We start from the raw sequence: 15,145 nt of genomic DNA, 5'->3' as shown, positions 1-15,145 counted from the left end.
GTTTGCATTGTAGCACTTTTTCCTTCAATAAGTGAAAATATTGCTTTTAAATACAATCTATGTATACCTACTACACTATTAAAATAATTTTCATTCATATTCGAAACTATTTCGAAGATTGCATATATTTAGGATGAACGAATGCAGTCTTTGAAATAAAGAAAAAATTAATTTAAATGGGGATTAACATAATGCTCCATTTTAAGGGTTAGTTGCGTGAGTTATGAAAAATAATTATATTTTTTAAAGTCATGGAATTTACCGTTAGCTTTTTTCGTTTATAGAAATTTGAAAAAGGTTGCGGTTTCGCAAATATAAGGTACCAAATATTCAAATTTTACAAATTTTAAGAGGCGATAACTTGAGAGGGAGTGGATATGGAAACAAATTTTCTTTTAACGAAATAAACTATTTATTATTATCTAAAAATTGCTAAAATTTTAGACTCCTACAGCCTGGGGTCTAGAAGAAAAAAGGACATCAAAAATTTGGAAAAAACGGATTTTAGATAACGGTAAATTTGAACAGCCTAATTGTCTTATTAAAGTTTACCTATAATGTGCTGCGATAAGAGAAGCAAGCCACTGCCTTTCTGTATTTGCAAAATTCAAAAAATGCTTATAGTTTCACTGCAATAAATAGTTAAAAAAGAGCATTTTTTAGGGTTTTGATGGAGTATAACTTCTAGAGGGGGAGGAGATAGGTAAAAATTTTTTTCTATCTCCCGGAAATAAGTTTCTAGTAAACATTTATGTACATATTAAATTTCAGCTTTCTATTTTCAAGAGTGTGGAAGTTTTATAAACTTGTCCACAGACGGACGAACGGACGGAGCGAAACTAATAAGCACTTTTTTTCAAAAATTTTTTGGAAGAGTACTAAAAATTATCATCGTGAAAAGCACAAATTGAGAGTTTATCTCACTTCTTTTCAATTTAAAAAAAACAATGAATTTCCAAAGAAGTGGTTACAAAATAAAATGGAATTTCTACAAACATAACAAAACTATACACACATAAGTATATGTACGTGGATAATGCTTGTATGAATATTTCAAAAATTTAATAAAATTCCCTAAATATTATATTTAATATATCATTACAATTTATCTAATTAATTACACAATATTTCGCTTATAATACCATAAAATTAATTTAAATTTTTAATCTCTTTATTTTTTTTTTAATAAATTTCTAAATTGTGGCAAAAAAATTTTCATTGCATCCAATAAACGTAAACTACATAATAATAACATACAGAAATTATATACCTATACTAACTAACTAATATTAATAATAATAATAATTTTCCAATTAAAAATTAATATCTTGTATTATCTATGTATGTAGATATAGGCACATAGTAATTATAATATATACTCGTACCTAATATATTATTTTATAGTCAATTTTAATAAATTAATTATCACATATAGTTGATTTTATTAAAAAGGTATGTACCCATACAAATATATAATATATATATATATACGTATGTGTAATATATATGTATAATGTATACATAATTGATAAGTTCTTAACGCTATACAAAGTTCGATGTAAATAAGTATGTACCTTTGAATGTATAATTATTATATATATATATAATAATTATGAAGGTGTTTATTGTTATACACCCCAAGTATATCATAAAATTTTTGCATTTCATATTATAACTATTACAAATCTCTTTACTATTAAAACTAGCTATTTATAACTTAATCAACTTTATGTTATTTTCAATTTAAGCTAATTTTTCAATAATAATAATAAAAATAATAATATTTATGAAATGAAACAAGTATATATACAAACGTAATATAACTAATTGAACTGAATTTTATTGATAATAAAATTAACTACTTTTCGAAATAACGTATATTATTATTATTTTTACGTTATAAAATAACATTAAATAATTTTAAATACAGTTAATATTATATATCGTTACAAAAGAAACGCGAATAAATTTTCAAACTAAATTTGAGCAGCAGCAAGAGTACGTATATAACAGAAATCATAATAACTGCACCAGTAACTAAACTATACTAATTTTTATACCAATTAGTTATGTATATGTATGTTGTTAAACTATATCCAGTTCACCATTAAATACTAAAAATCAATTATACGAGCTAATCCTTATAATGGTGTAAGTAAGTATGTAGTTCTGTGGCATTGAAATATTCGTTTGTAAAATATGTTTGGATATATACATACGAGTATATACGTATATCTAAGTTGAATATACTTACATAATATATTTAAAAATATATAAATAACGGTACCATTGAGTACCATATTGAAATATGAAGCAACAAAATAAAGAAAAAATAAGTATTGTTTATAGCAAATTAAATGTGTATACACATGTTAACTTACATTTAATATAATATGCATATATACAAATAAATACATAAATACATATTGCATACGAAGGCAGTTACGTACATGTACTCCAATATTTCCTAAAGGAAAATTTACTTAAAAAAGCGGATATTCATTATCCAATAATTATAGCTACTCTAGCTCTTAGCTCTAGCTCTATAAAGTTTAAATAATATGCATAACTAAAATGTAATAACATGTAAATATACATATATGCATGAATACACTTACACACATCTGAAAACAGAATTATGTAGGTATTTCATGTGTGTTTAGTATGAAAAATTAAACAAAAAAACAGTTTAATCTTATCATTAAATCAATTTGTAATTGAAAAAATTGTATTTAACATGGCATATAGATAAACTAACTATAGGTTTGTATTTGTCTGTAGAACCACGTAAATGTCCACAATGCACATATGTATACATATATGAAATAGGTGCATAAACATTTTATTTTATACAAATATACAACAGAAAGTTAGTAATGAATTTTGTATAATAAAAAATCAATTTTGTAATTTTTTATGCAAAAAAAAAAGAAAACCTCAACTCTGTTGTTATTACAAAATAGCTAAAGTGTGTTAGTACTTCCATTTGCCTGTTTATTTTTTATTTTTTGTAATTTTAAATCATTATAAAGAAGGCGCTTTAGATCTATCTACAAATACTATCTGTGGGTGATTTGAAACAAACGTACAAGCTTTTAAATTAACAATTTTGTTTTTTATTTTTTTGCAATGTTAAAAAACACATTAAATCGGTGCATGTTATTGAAGTTTTAATAAAAATAAAAAAAAAAGGTATAGTAAGTTACAACATTTGCAAAATGTGTATATTCTCGTGCTAGTACGAATAATAGATTACCTAAATTTCAATTATCTTAAGCTACGTACTTATAATATGTAGAAAGTGATATATAAAACCTAAATCTTACCAAATATTTTCTAAGGTATTGGTATGTGCATATATAAGAAATCAAATTTTCAAAATGATTTGTTATCCAGGGGTTACTCAAAACGCAGTACTCAAATTCATAATGACGGTAAAGCTCGAATAAACATTTTATAGCTATACTCCATTACTATTCTCACAATTTCTATCAATCAAAATCAAAAATTCTCAAACAGTTGTTCTCCTATTTGTAGTTATTTCCACTTTTTAGCACTTTTTCAAAAATTTTTTGAATAAAAGTACTTATTAGTTTCACTCTGTCCGTCCGTCCTTCTGTCCGTGTGTCTGTTCTTCACAAAACTTCTACACCCTTGAAGATAGAAAGCTGAAATTTAATACGCATATAGATCTTTGCTAGAAACTTATTTCCGTAGAACAAAATGTTTACCTATCTCCACTCCTCTAGAAGTTAATCCCCCCCAAAAACCTTAAAAATGGCCCTTTTTAACTATTTGTTGCAATGAAACCATAAGAATTTTTGAAATTTTGCAAACACAGAAAGGCAGTGGCTTGCTTTCCCCAGCGCGGTATACTATAGTTAAACTTTAAAAAAACCAAATGGCCGTTCAAATTTACCGTCATCTAAAGTCCTTTTTTCCAAATTTTTGATATCGTTTTTCTTCTAGACCCCATCCTGTAGAAGCTTGAAATTTGCTTTATTTCGTTAGAAGAAAATTTTTTTCCATCTCCACCCCCTCTCAGGTTATCGCCTCTTAAAATTTGTAAAATTTGAATTTTTGACACCTTATATTTCCGAAACCCTAAGCATTTTCAAATTTCTATAAACGCAAAAACCTAACGGTAAATTCCATGACATTAAAAAATATAATTATTTTTTTTTAACTCACACAATTAACCCTTAAAATCGAGCATTATATTAACCCCACTTTATATTAATTTTTGCTTTATTTCAAAGACTGCATATATGCGTCATCCTAAATATATGCAATCCTAGAAATAGTTTTGTATATGAATGAAAATAGTTTTAATAGTGTGATAGGTATACATAGACTGTAATTAAAAGCAGAATTTTCACTTGTTGAAAGGAAAAGTGCTACAATACAAACCATTGGTTTGACCCAACTTTATTAAATTCACGTTTAGGATTCAAACCTTACATAAAAATAAAAAATCTCATGTTATATAGGTAAATATGTTGGATTTTTTTAAAAAATATATGTATGTCGCACATATTTCATAATTTTGGTTACAATCAAATTTAAATAAAACTTTGCAGCCCCATTTTAACATTACGCGAAGAACATATGGGAATGTTCTTAATCGACAATTTCATACATAAATATGTACATATGGGTATATTAAAGCACTATACATTGGATTTCCATAGATTGTAAATCCTATATGTAGAAGAACGTCTTCCATTATGCAGGTGTTTTGTAGTTTTTTTTTTGCAATTTTCATTCATAACCTTTTTTTCTTTGACATTTAATTAGACGATTATGTGTTATCCTTTCATTTCTTTAGTTACCCCAAATAGCTTTAATTTTTATAAAAAATAAATTGAAATGTTACTTTTTGGACATGTGCATGACAACCTGACTCTGTTTTATTAATTTATATGAAGTTTTTGAAATAAGTTTTAATTATATAGAGATTTATAATATTCTATATAATAAGGCTTATATAGAATATTATAAATTTTAGATGAAAATGTGTAAGGTACGAGTACTTATTTTATGCCAAATATTTTAATTCTCCGAATATGAACTATACTATATATATATGAAAGGTCATGGTATCTGCACTTATTGTAGAAGCCGTTCATTTAAAATCCACGAATATTAAAGTTGATCTTGGAACCCTAATTTTAGGATTGTATAATCATACCATTATGGAAAATTAATTTTTAGGCCTATTGTAAACATATTGCTATAATTGTACAATAATTATTAATAACACATGGATTTTACACGTTTATTTAAGGATAATAACGTACTGTTCATTAAGTGATTTGTTTAAATATGAAGACTATAAACTGCATTACGGTTTTAATTCATATTTAAGATTTAAAAATCTGATTTAAACACTTAAGTTAGGACTGCCATGCAAGGTAAATATTTTAGAACAGAAGTTCAAATTGTAAAAACTAAAGAAAATCGAATTGAAAATTAGTTAAAATCAAAAGTAACATGAGGTTACCAAGTTCGGGTTATATTTATCTTTAACATTTGATTTTTTGTATATCAAATGCATTTCACGAGGATGTACATAACGTATATACGTGGTTTTACGCAAGCCTGTTTGCTCTTCTATTCAAATATATAAACAAACAAGTACACGGGAACTTGAAAATTTCGGTTCTAAGTTCTTAAATCGGTTTCGTACTTTTTGTTACGAAAAAAGTGCACGATATATTGTACTCAATGTTTGGAATACAAGTTGCATTACCAAACGAAAGCATTTCTAATACTGAGTTTAAAAAAAGCAAATAAATCATCTTTTACTTTTGCTTTGAAAACTGCTTCTAATATGCTTTGATATAATTTTAATTCAAACGAGAAAAAATAGAGTTGACGGTGTCAACTCTGTGGTACTCGTACGAATTTATTATCCAATGTTCGAATTAGTATACCATAGCTGACTGTGAGACAGACTATGACTTTTAGTTGTCGTATTACCATATTAATTTATGAAGAGTTTCAGTACTGTGTTTTCAATTTTTTCTGAGATATGGCCTAACTACTATTGAAGTTGCATGGCTACTACCAGAAGGAGCCAAGAAATTTCAACGACTTTTATCGAATACATTGGCCTTACTAATATATTCGCTTGTGTGAAATTTCAATTTTATTTCAAATTTCAATATGCCAGCTACCCGAACAAGTACCGCGGTCATATCCAATATGAATAGGGCTCTGGAATTTACTAGACTAAATCATTTGTGAAAACTTGGTGAACTTAGCTCAACTAGTTTTTGCGTTATCGTTGGGGCGGACGGGCAGGAAAATCGACTCAGAATTCGACGCTGATCAAAAACATACACTTGAGTCTATATCTGAGACCGTTATTTCTTAGTGTTACAAACGGTAAGGCAAATTTAGTATACTCTTCGAACAAACGTTCGAACGGGTATAATAATCTTATATAGTCCTGCCTATATACAAATATTTGTATAAAATATAGTCCTGCCTTATACAAATATTCGTATAAAATAATTTTATTTGATATATTGTTCACGTTTATTGAATTACACAGAAGGCAAAAAGTAAAGTGAAGGACCCCTTAAAAATTGGTTTTTTATTTTATTTTGCAAATGTATTTCTGTGTGTAGGATTATTAAGTTTAATAAATTAAGTTAGCGTATTTTAGAACTACGGGTAGCATGCGATATAAATTATGATTAAAATAACATCCATTTATTCTAAGAACTTTAAAAAAAATGTTTAGTACTAATATTCTCGATATTTTCAAATACATTCGATCATCTAATTGAAAAAAAAATAAATAAATGGCAGTTTACTTATCAAAAGAAATAATAAAAATCCAAATCTGTTTTTTTTAAGAAGAAGATGACATTTGGACACAATCTTTCGACTGCCTGTCAACAAAATGTTTGATAAAATATTTTTCATATTCCTTGGATGAAGGCAAAGCAAATAATTATTCGGAAATAATATAGTTTCGCTAACTACAAAAGTTTTGCAGGCTGTAGAGAATACGAAGAAAGAATGAAAGTAATAATTTTTACTTTAATTTTAGAAACATGCCTTCTTGAAAAAATTAAAAACTTCAATTGGTTTCCTAAAATTGCTATGAACTTTTTAGCAAATCAACCACTAGAATCAACTTAAGAAACCTGAACGATATGGACTTATGTGTTTAAAAATTTATACTCAGCCGTTTTCAAATTTAACTTCGGCTTTAAAATTTATTTTACACGAAATTAATTTGAAATTCTATGACACATTTACTTTACATATTTTGCCTGTAACATAACATGTACATGTTACGAAGTTATAAGACGCATACATATTTTATTTAATGTATTATATCGACGCACGTAAACTGTATAGTATAAGTGACATAATATGTTAAAAAGCCACAGAAAACTAAAATACACGATTAAGTATTTTCTACATTAAATCCTTAATTTTATAGGTGTGCAAATAAAACTTGTATAGTTTTTATTAGAATATTTTTAGTTTCAATTCTAAATGCAGTTATAATTTCATGCTCTTCACAATACTCATATGTATGTACATATTTACTTATTCGAGTACTGAAGAACATTAAGTAATTATATTACATATTTTATGCAAATCTATGTAAATATGTACATTAAGAATATTATGTTATTTTAATTTAAATACAATTTTCTTTTAATTTCTTCATTTTGCATATTCCTACACGAAAAAATTGTCATGTGAAATAAATAAAATATAAAATTAAATTATGTATACTGTAATATTCTTAGATAAATATATCTTTATATACAATTGTACACATATATGTATATATATACTCGAATAAATAATAATTGTACGTATGTGTATATAAAGATTTCGGCTGATAAAGGCAAACGGGAATTTCAGTACAATTTCACAAAAAAGAAAATGAGAACCAAAAGGCTTCTTTTATGATGGTTGATTGAAATCATTGGCACTTAATTGTTAAATTTGATTTAAAAAAATCATAATATATAGGGCTATAATATATTACATTAGCCTTATCTTTAGATATGAAGAAAAAAAATCTGGTGAGATGGGACTAATATGTTAATAGAACAAGTACTAAATAAAAGTCGCATTTAGAAAAGCTTCCAAATATAAAAAAGTTGTTGACTCTCTCTTGTTGAATTGTGTAGTCTCGTTAACTTGATAACAGTAATTGCTTTTCCTAAAGAGAACGTTACATTTAATTATAAAATTGAATGTTTTCAATCTACAATTCATGTGATTATTTCAATGAAGCACTATATCACTCATGTAACTTCAGAGCTACACTTTCTATTCTTCTGAACCCTTATGAAATATATACTTATGTTGTATTGGAAATCTTTCAAGCTTTAAAAATTTGGGAAAATGAACGGCACCATGAACTTAATTAATCCTAGCGAAACTACATTTACTCTTCATATTTTACAAATAACATGTTCCAGTATTATTCAACTCCTTCTCGTAAATTAAATTTTATAACTATTGAATTGTTGAAAATAATAATTAGTCAAAACTTTGTTCATGGGGCGAATTTTAAAGCTATTGATTACAAGAAAATGAGAAAGTTGCAAATGCTACAGGAAGAAAATTATCAACCCAAATAAATTTAAATAGCACAAACTTAAAAAAAGTTCAAGATATGAAAAATTAATTTTCTTCTTCTAATTATAACTCTTCAAATAATATCAAATTACGGTAGCCTCGTCATCTATACCTTGTAAAACTCAATGGCGCAAGGAATTGGTTCATGGTCTACAATATCAGGCACCTCCCAGAATCAAAGTAGGATAAAAAAAATATTATCAAATCAAGCTTGAACAGAATTAAAATTAAATAAAAACCAAAATACAATTTAAAATTAATTTTTGTCAAACAAACTCTTTGCATTCAATTCTTTTAAGCTTATAGAACTAGTTTCGCTTAGATCTGCGTTTAACTTTCTTCCGCTCTCAATTTGTAGCACGTACATATACATGGCTAATATGTATATAGTAATAACAAATTGGTTAAGCAAAGCGTAAAAGGACATTGATTTGCATATGGGAAGGTTACATGAGTAATTAAGTTTTAGTTAGATACATACACATATTTAAAAATATTTTACATTATTTTTAAATTTTATTAAAAATTTCATCCTCAATTTTCCTTCCACTCTGTTTATAAAAATTTAAATTGAATAATAAGTTTTATTATCGGAGCCCCCATACAACAATACAAAAATTTTCTTTCTGATTTTTTTAAAAAAGAAATTTATTAGGTAGTAAGTGATGGTATGTATATATACATACATAAGTTTACTCATGGAATTGATTTTCATCAGGTACCACACAATTTTAAATCAATTTAGTGTTTTCAAAAATCAAAAATATTTGAGTGTATTGAACTTTTAAATTTCGGAGTGTGCGCATTTCGCTATCTCAATTCAATGGAAATACTTATTATTTAATTTTCTTTAAATTATCTGTAACTCATGTCTTTTAGAAGAGTTCACGAATATTTGCATATAGAATAATAAACCTTGTATCTTACAGCACTGATGGGCATGAAATTCAGTTTGATTGTAAAGTAAATTTTTGAAAATTAAATAAGGAAACATTTTCGGTCAGCTATGCAATACCGTACATGAAAATTAATCCGTGGAATCTTCCGATTGCAGTTGCAAACGAATTCTCAAGAAAACTACAAAAAAATTGTGTTACTAACCGTAAGATTCTTTAAAAAAAAAATCGGGCATGCTATGAAATATGTTGGCCTATCCACTTAAGAAAAAGGCCTTCTTTTGATATTTCAATGTTCTAACTTGTGATATTTTCTTTTAAAAAATCTAGAAATGAAAATAAATTTTTAATTCATGAGCAATTTATACTAAAATGACTTCATAATAGCTTGTATTTTTTGGTCAAAATATAGAAACATTTTATTTTTTATGCAACATTTAACGCAGATTTAAGATTTGAAAGCTATAATGCGCCATACATAAGTTCATACATGAAATGGATCTAAAATCAACTGCAATTTACTTAATTTAAAATCTGTTTTTAAATTAACAACTCCACAGAGTGACCTTATTTGATTTCAAATTTTAAAAGTTTAAACTCTTTTTTTACGACGCTTTTAGAAACGAGCGTCAGGTTGCTTAAGAAAAGATGGTACATACCGAAACTACAAATTATTAATTATTTATGCGTAGTAGTTATAAGTACCTAGTGGAAAAAAATTTCATAATTTTAATGTCATAATTCATGACACTAAAATCTTCAACAAGGTCAGAACAAAAGCTGAAAGTCAGACACAAAATTGATATTAAATATCCGAAACTCTTTGAATTGAACCAAACACCAATTTAAAAAACAAATTTTAAATTCTTAAAATTACCATTACGAATAATTATTTAAGATAAAGGTTTGTCCAATTATGTCATTAGCTTATAACTTTGGATGCAAAAATCAATTCTTATGTAACATTAATCCAATAATCATAACTCCTTTTTTAGTAGCTGCTTCATATAATATTTAAAAAATAAATTGATAGGTTAATAATACAACAATTTTAAATCCAAAAATTTAACTCAGAAAATGCAATTTTATCATTGCTAACCATTGGTTTTAAATTTCGGCGATCTTTAGCATACAACATCATTTCATTAGGTTTGTCTAAGGCTTTAAAAAAAATATTTTAAAATTATATAACAATAAAAAATTCCAATACATTGCGAAAGAAACTCTCGAAATCATTTTTATGTAGAAACTTGTTAAAGACTCTTCGCATGCAAATATTTCTTTTCATCATACAATTAGATTAATATTAAAAATGTATTCTTTTCTTTTGATTAGTTAGATAAATGCTTTATGGTGATGTCTACATTCCGATGAATTTTAGTATAAATTCAAATAATATTTTACAAGTCTTAAACAAGACGATCTATATAAACTAATCAGATTCTAAATTGCGAATTAAGGAAGCAGAGAACAATAATAAGGAAATTTCCTATACACTTCACTTTTAATAGTTTCGATGCAATAAGACAATTTAATTATCAAGTACTTTATACGTTAATTGGAAATTTTACCAAAAAAACTATTTAATTACTTTTTATATAACTTTAAACGAATCTTTAGATTCAACGGAATTTCTTTCCATATATTATTTTAACGGAAATAATTTGACAGTTAATTATACTGTTGTGAGCAAAATTTACCAACCCATTTGTAAATGAACATTATATTGAATAAATTTCTACGTCAAATACCTACATATATCAAAAGACTTAATTCAACTTCAGATTCGCAACACACGTCTCTCGATAACTTAATAAAATTCACTTATTTGTATGCTTCAAAAATTCATTTTAAATTAAATTTTTTGGTTATCTTTTTGGTTTTCCGCAAAAAATATATTTTACAACCAACAGGCTGAATGGAATTCTAAATTGTAATGAAAATAAGCGAAAAGCTTAACAAGCAACATTTTTTTAACTATTATTTTTAACCAAAATGTGTCAAAAGTTGACAGATTTTCTTTATAATTTCTTAAATTATTTTTAATTAAAAATGAACTACTAGCAAAAGATAATTTGACATAAAATTAAAGATGTGTATTTAAATACATATCAAAAAAATGTTCTAACTGATGGAACCAGCAAAACCACAAAAGTACATTTTTATTATATTGCGCCTTATGTTGTAATCGGCATATATTAAATTAAGTAAGTAAATCTTCATTGTCAAATTATTAACAACTTTATAAAATTCCTAATTAATTTCAAAAATTTTTAATTGTCTCACTACAATGTTGTCTGCTTGCAAAAACTGTACATCTACTTCAATATATTTTTTTGTATAATAAAACCAATACACACGCACACATAAGGGGATAACATAATTTTTTTTTTTCTTAAATGTCACTTTTTATATGAAAATGTTACTTTTTCTGATTAACCGACGGCATATAAACTCTCAATAAATTATTTTTTCTGTATTCTTTTCATTTAAAATTTACATCAGGCAGTTGTGCCGAAAAAGAGAAAATAAATGAATAAGTGAATGATTTTCTTTGGTCGCCTTAATGTTCTTTTTTTGAAGTCACCACAAGGCGCTTACCCTAAAAACCGCAGGATGTAATCGTAAACCAAGTATAATTACGCTTACAATATCTTATTTCCGAAAATTTTTCGAGTGTTTGGGGTTTTCTGTCATGCTTTTATCAATTAAGTCACAAAAATCTTCCTTTTTTTTTGCAAACATAAATATTTTATTTATTCATGTTTTTTTTTAAATTAAAAGAATTTCCTGTTGTTTTCAAGATTGTTTGTATTTTTTTTTTGTACTTTGATCATCAAAGTATTTCTTTCACCTCTGTCTTCTATATACTTAATTTTTTTTATTTATGATAATTATCTTATTAAGATGCATTAGCCTGCTGTTGCAAAGATTAAGGCAACAGGTTAATAAAAATTTTTTTTTTGTTTTAAAAAGTTGAAATAGTGGAAACCGAATCTACACATACACAATGTGGTTAACAAAGTGTTATCTAATGTTTTTACAAAATATTTTTTACAATATGGCACATAATTTTTTATTTTTCTAATTTTGCTTGATGAAAAAGGATTAAAAACTAAATAACGCTCGTTTAGTTTTGGCAATTTTCAGAAAAGTTCCATGTAGCTTGAAAATCTTATTCTTAAAATCTTGGCGGTAATTCTAAGTTGTTTTAATTTTGATCGCGATTCATAAATTTTGCATTTAAATAAAGAACAGTTGATATTTATTTTGAAAATCAAGTGAAAAATCTAATTGGCTGATTACCGTTCGACCTTTGGCTTCTTGAGAAAAGGGTTTTAAAAGTTTTATCCCAATTTAAAATAATGCAATACAATTTCTCAAAAACATAATAGATACTGATTTTTGGGACAAATTTACACTTACCTCTGTCCTCATTTGAATCCTCACTTGGTGGTCCTGGCATAACATTTCTACTACCATTTAATAATTGATGATGTGCTGCTGCAGCAACATTAGCGGCCATTGCAGCGTTAGCATTAACCATAGCTGCACTTAATCCACTCAAATTAGCTAAAGTGTGTTGATGTTGTTGATGTACAACACTTAAAGGCGAATTACCATTACTACCGCTACCTCCACCGCCAATACTATTATTACTGCCGCCTACCGCGCTGTTATTTGATCCATTATTATTGTTGCTATTACCATTATTATTAGAATTATTTCCATTTGCATTATTATTGCCGTTTATTGGACTGTGGTCAAAACGTGGGCGTGCTGCCGCTAAAAATGATCCACCAAAAACAGCTGGGACACCAAACTGTAAAAATGGTGCCCATGGTGGTACACGTGATCTAGGACTTAATTGTGCTGCTAATGCAGCATATATCTGTGATGCTGGTTGTAAACGACTTGCCGCCGGTAAATTGGGTAATAATCCTTGATGTTCCAGCACCATTTTAATTAAGTTTTTAATGTTTTTACGTGAATTAAACAAATACTTTTAAAATTATTATTTGGTTTGGTTTTTTTTTTGTTTAATTGTACAAATTTAACAGCTTATTTTTTTGTTGTTATATATGGTTTTTTTTTACTCTTAAAATATTTTCAAATTGTTAGCTCATTATTAAAGCAAAAATATAAGCTAGAGAGGAACTTGTAAAGAGCATAATTTAACACATGTATTTCTAAAAACTTACTTTTAAGCAATTAACATTATTATGGGTAACATAAAACTTTTTATTTCAATATTCATAAAAATTATTATTCGGTAGCATTTAAATTCTTAGTAAAACTTTTTACTTTAAAATTCACTCACTCACTTTTTTTGAGTATAATTGTGATAAAATGCATTTTAAGAATTTTTTTTTTGAATAATATTCTTAAAAATTTTAGTATATGTACTTATTCTTAATTTTGGTTGGGTTTTCATTTCTTATTTAAACAATATAAATTTATAAATTGTAACACACACTGAAGGACATTTTAACTTTGTTTTACTTCGCTTTTTTTTTCTTCACATGTAAAAAATTTCACTCAAATATTAAAATCATTTTAGTGTCCTCATTATTATTTTCCACTTTGTTTCTCAACATGAAAACCGATTTGAAACAAAAGACATTTTTAATTAAAAAATACAAATAAATAAAATGTCTTACTAAAAACCATTTTATAAAATAAGTACCTATTGGTATTTGCAATATTTTTTTTCGAAAACAATATTTTTATTAAAATAAAGAACTCAATATATAAGTATCAAATATTTTTATTTTTCTCTTTACAAGTAACACAACACCCGACGCTCTTGATTATTTCCAACTGACTGAAATGTTTATACTGAAAAGTATTTCGTTTTTCTTTTTCAATAAGAAATTTTTTGTTGTATTCCCATTTAACCACCATGCAACCAGCCAGTCCTATTACCAATCTAAAGAAAACCAAATCATGAACGGTAAAATATACACCAGAAAGAGAAGAAAGAACTACAAAATAATCATCAAACAAAAATAAAACAAACATGAGAAAAAAAACAGTAAAAAAGTCCAGCCGGAATAAAAAAATTAAAACAACAAAAAATAAATAACACAAAATTATGGAAATTATTTTGTATCACAAATTAAAAAGAAGAGATACAGTAAGAAAAACTATAAAAACAAAAAAAATAACACAGAAAAATAAATATAACAGCAACAATAATAACAACGAAAATATTGAAGAACCCCTATATACATCAATAGATACTTATATAAAATGTATATATGTATACAAATAATTATATACTTCATGTATTTTAAACTTAAAAGACTCGGCACTTAGAAGAAGTGAACTAGCAATAAACAAACAATCATTATTATACATTACAATTTTCTCTTAATTTTCAATCAAAACTTATTTTTTTTATATTTTTTGTTATGAAATATAAAATACATACTCAAAATCTCATTCCATTTTAAAAAAAACAAATACTATTATACACTTCTCTTTCAAATTAATTTAAAATGCATATATGGTAAACTGCCTTTTATTGTAAATTTACCTTACAATTTATATCTATACACATTTCAGCACAAACACACATAAAAGTATGCTCAACTCTGAGGATTCATTTCAATACAAGTTCAAAT

General features: G+C 26.2%; 1 protein-coding gene across 1 annotated transcript in view; it reads right to left on the bottom strand.

The window, feature by feature from the left end:
* LOC129618992 (homeobox protein unc-4-like) overlaps positions 1 to 13,516 on the bottom strand; it is a 104,383-nt gene extending 90,867 nt beyond the window's left edge. Inside the window, exon 1 of the mRNA XM_055534039.1 lies at positions 12,945 to 13,516. Coding sequence (XP_055390014.1) covers positions 12,945 to 13,479 — 535 coding nt within the window. The 5' untranslated portion in view covers positions 13,480 to 13,516. The remainder of the gene's footprint in view (positions 1 to 12,944) is intronic.
* Between the last annotated feature and the right edge of the window lie 1,629 nt (positions 13,517 to 15,145).

This window comes from Condylostylus longicornis, unplaced genomic scaffold (assembly GCF_029603195.1).
Source record: "Condylostylus longicornis isolate FDR11 unplaced genomic scaffold, ASM2960319v2 ptg000001l, whole genome shotgun sequence".
Taxonomy (NCBI): Eukaryota; Metazoa; Arthropoda; class Insecta; order Diptera; family Dolichopodidae; genus Condylostylus; species Condylostylus longicornis.
This window is presented reverse-complemented; position numbering and strand designations above follow the sequence as displayed.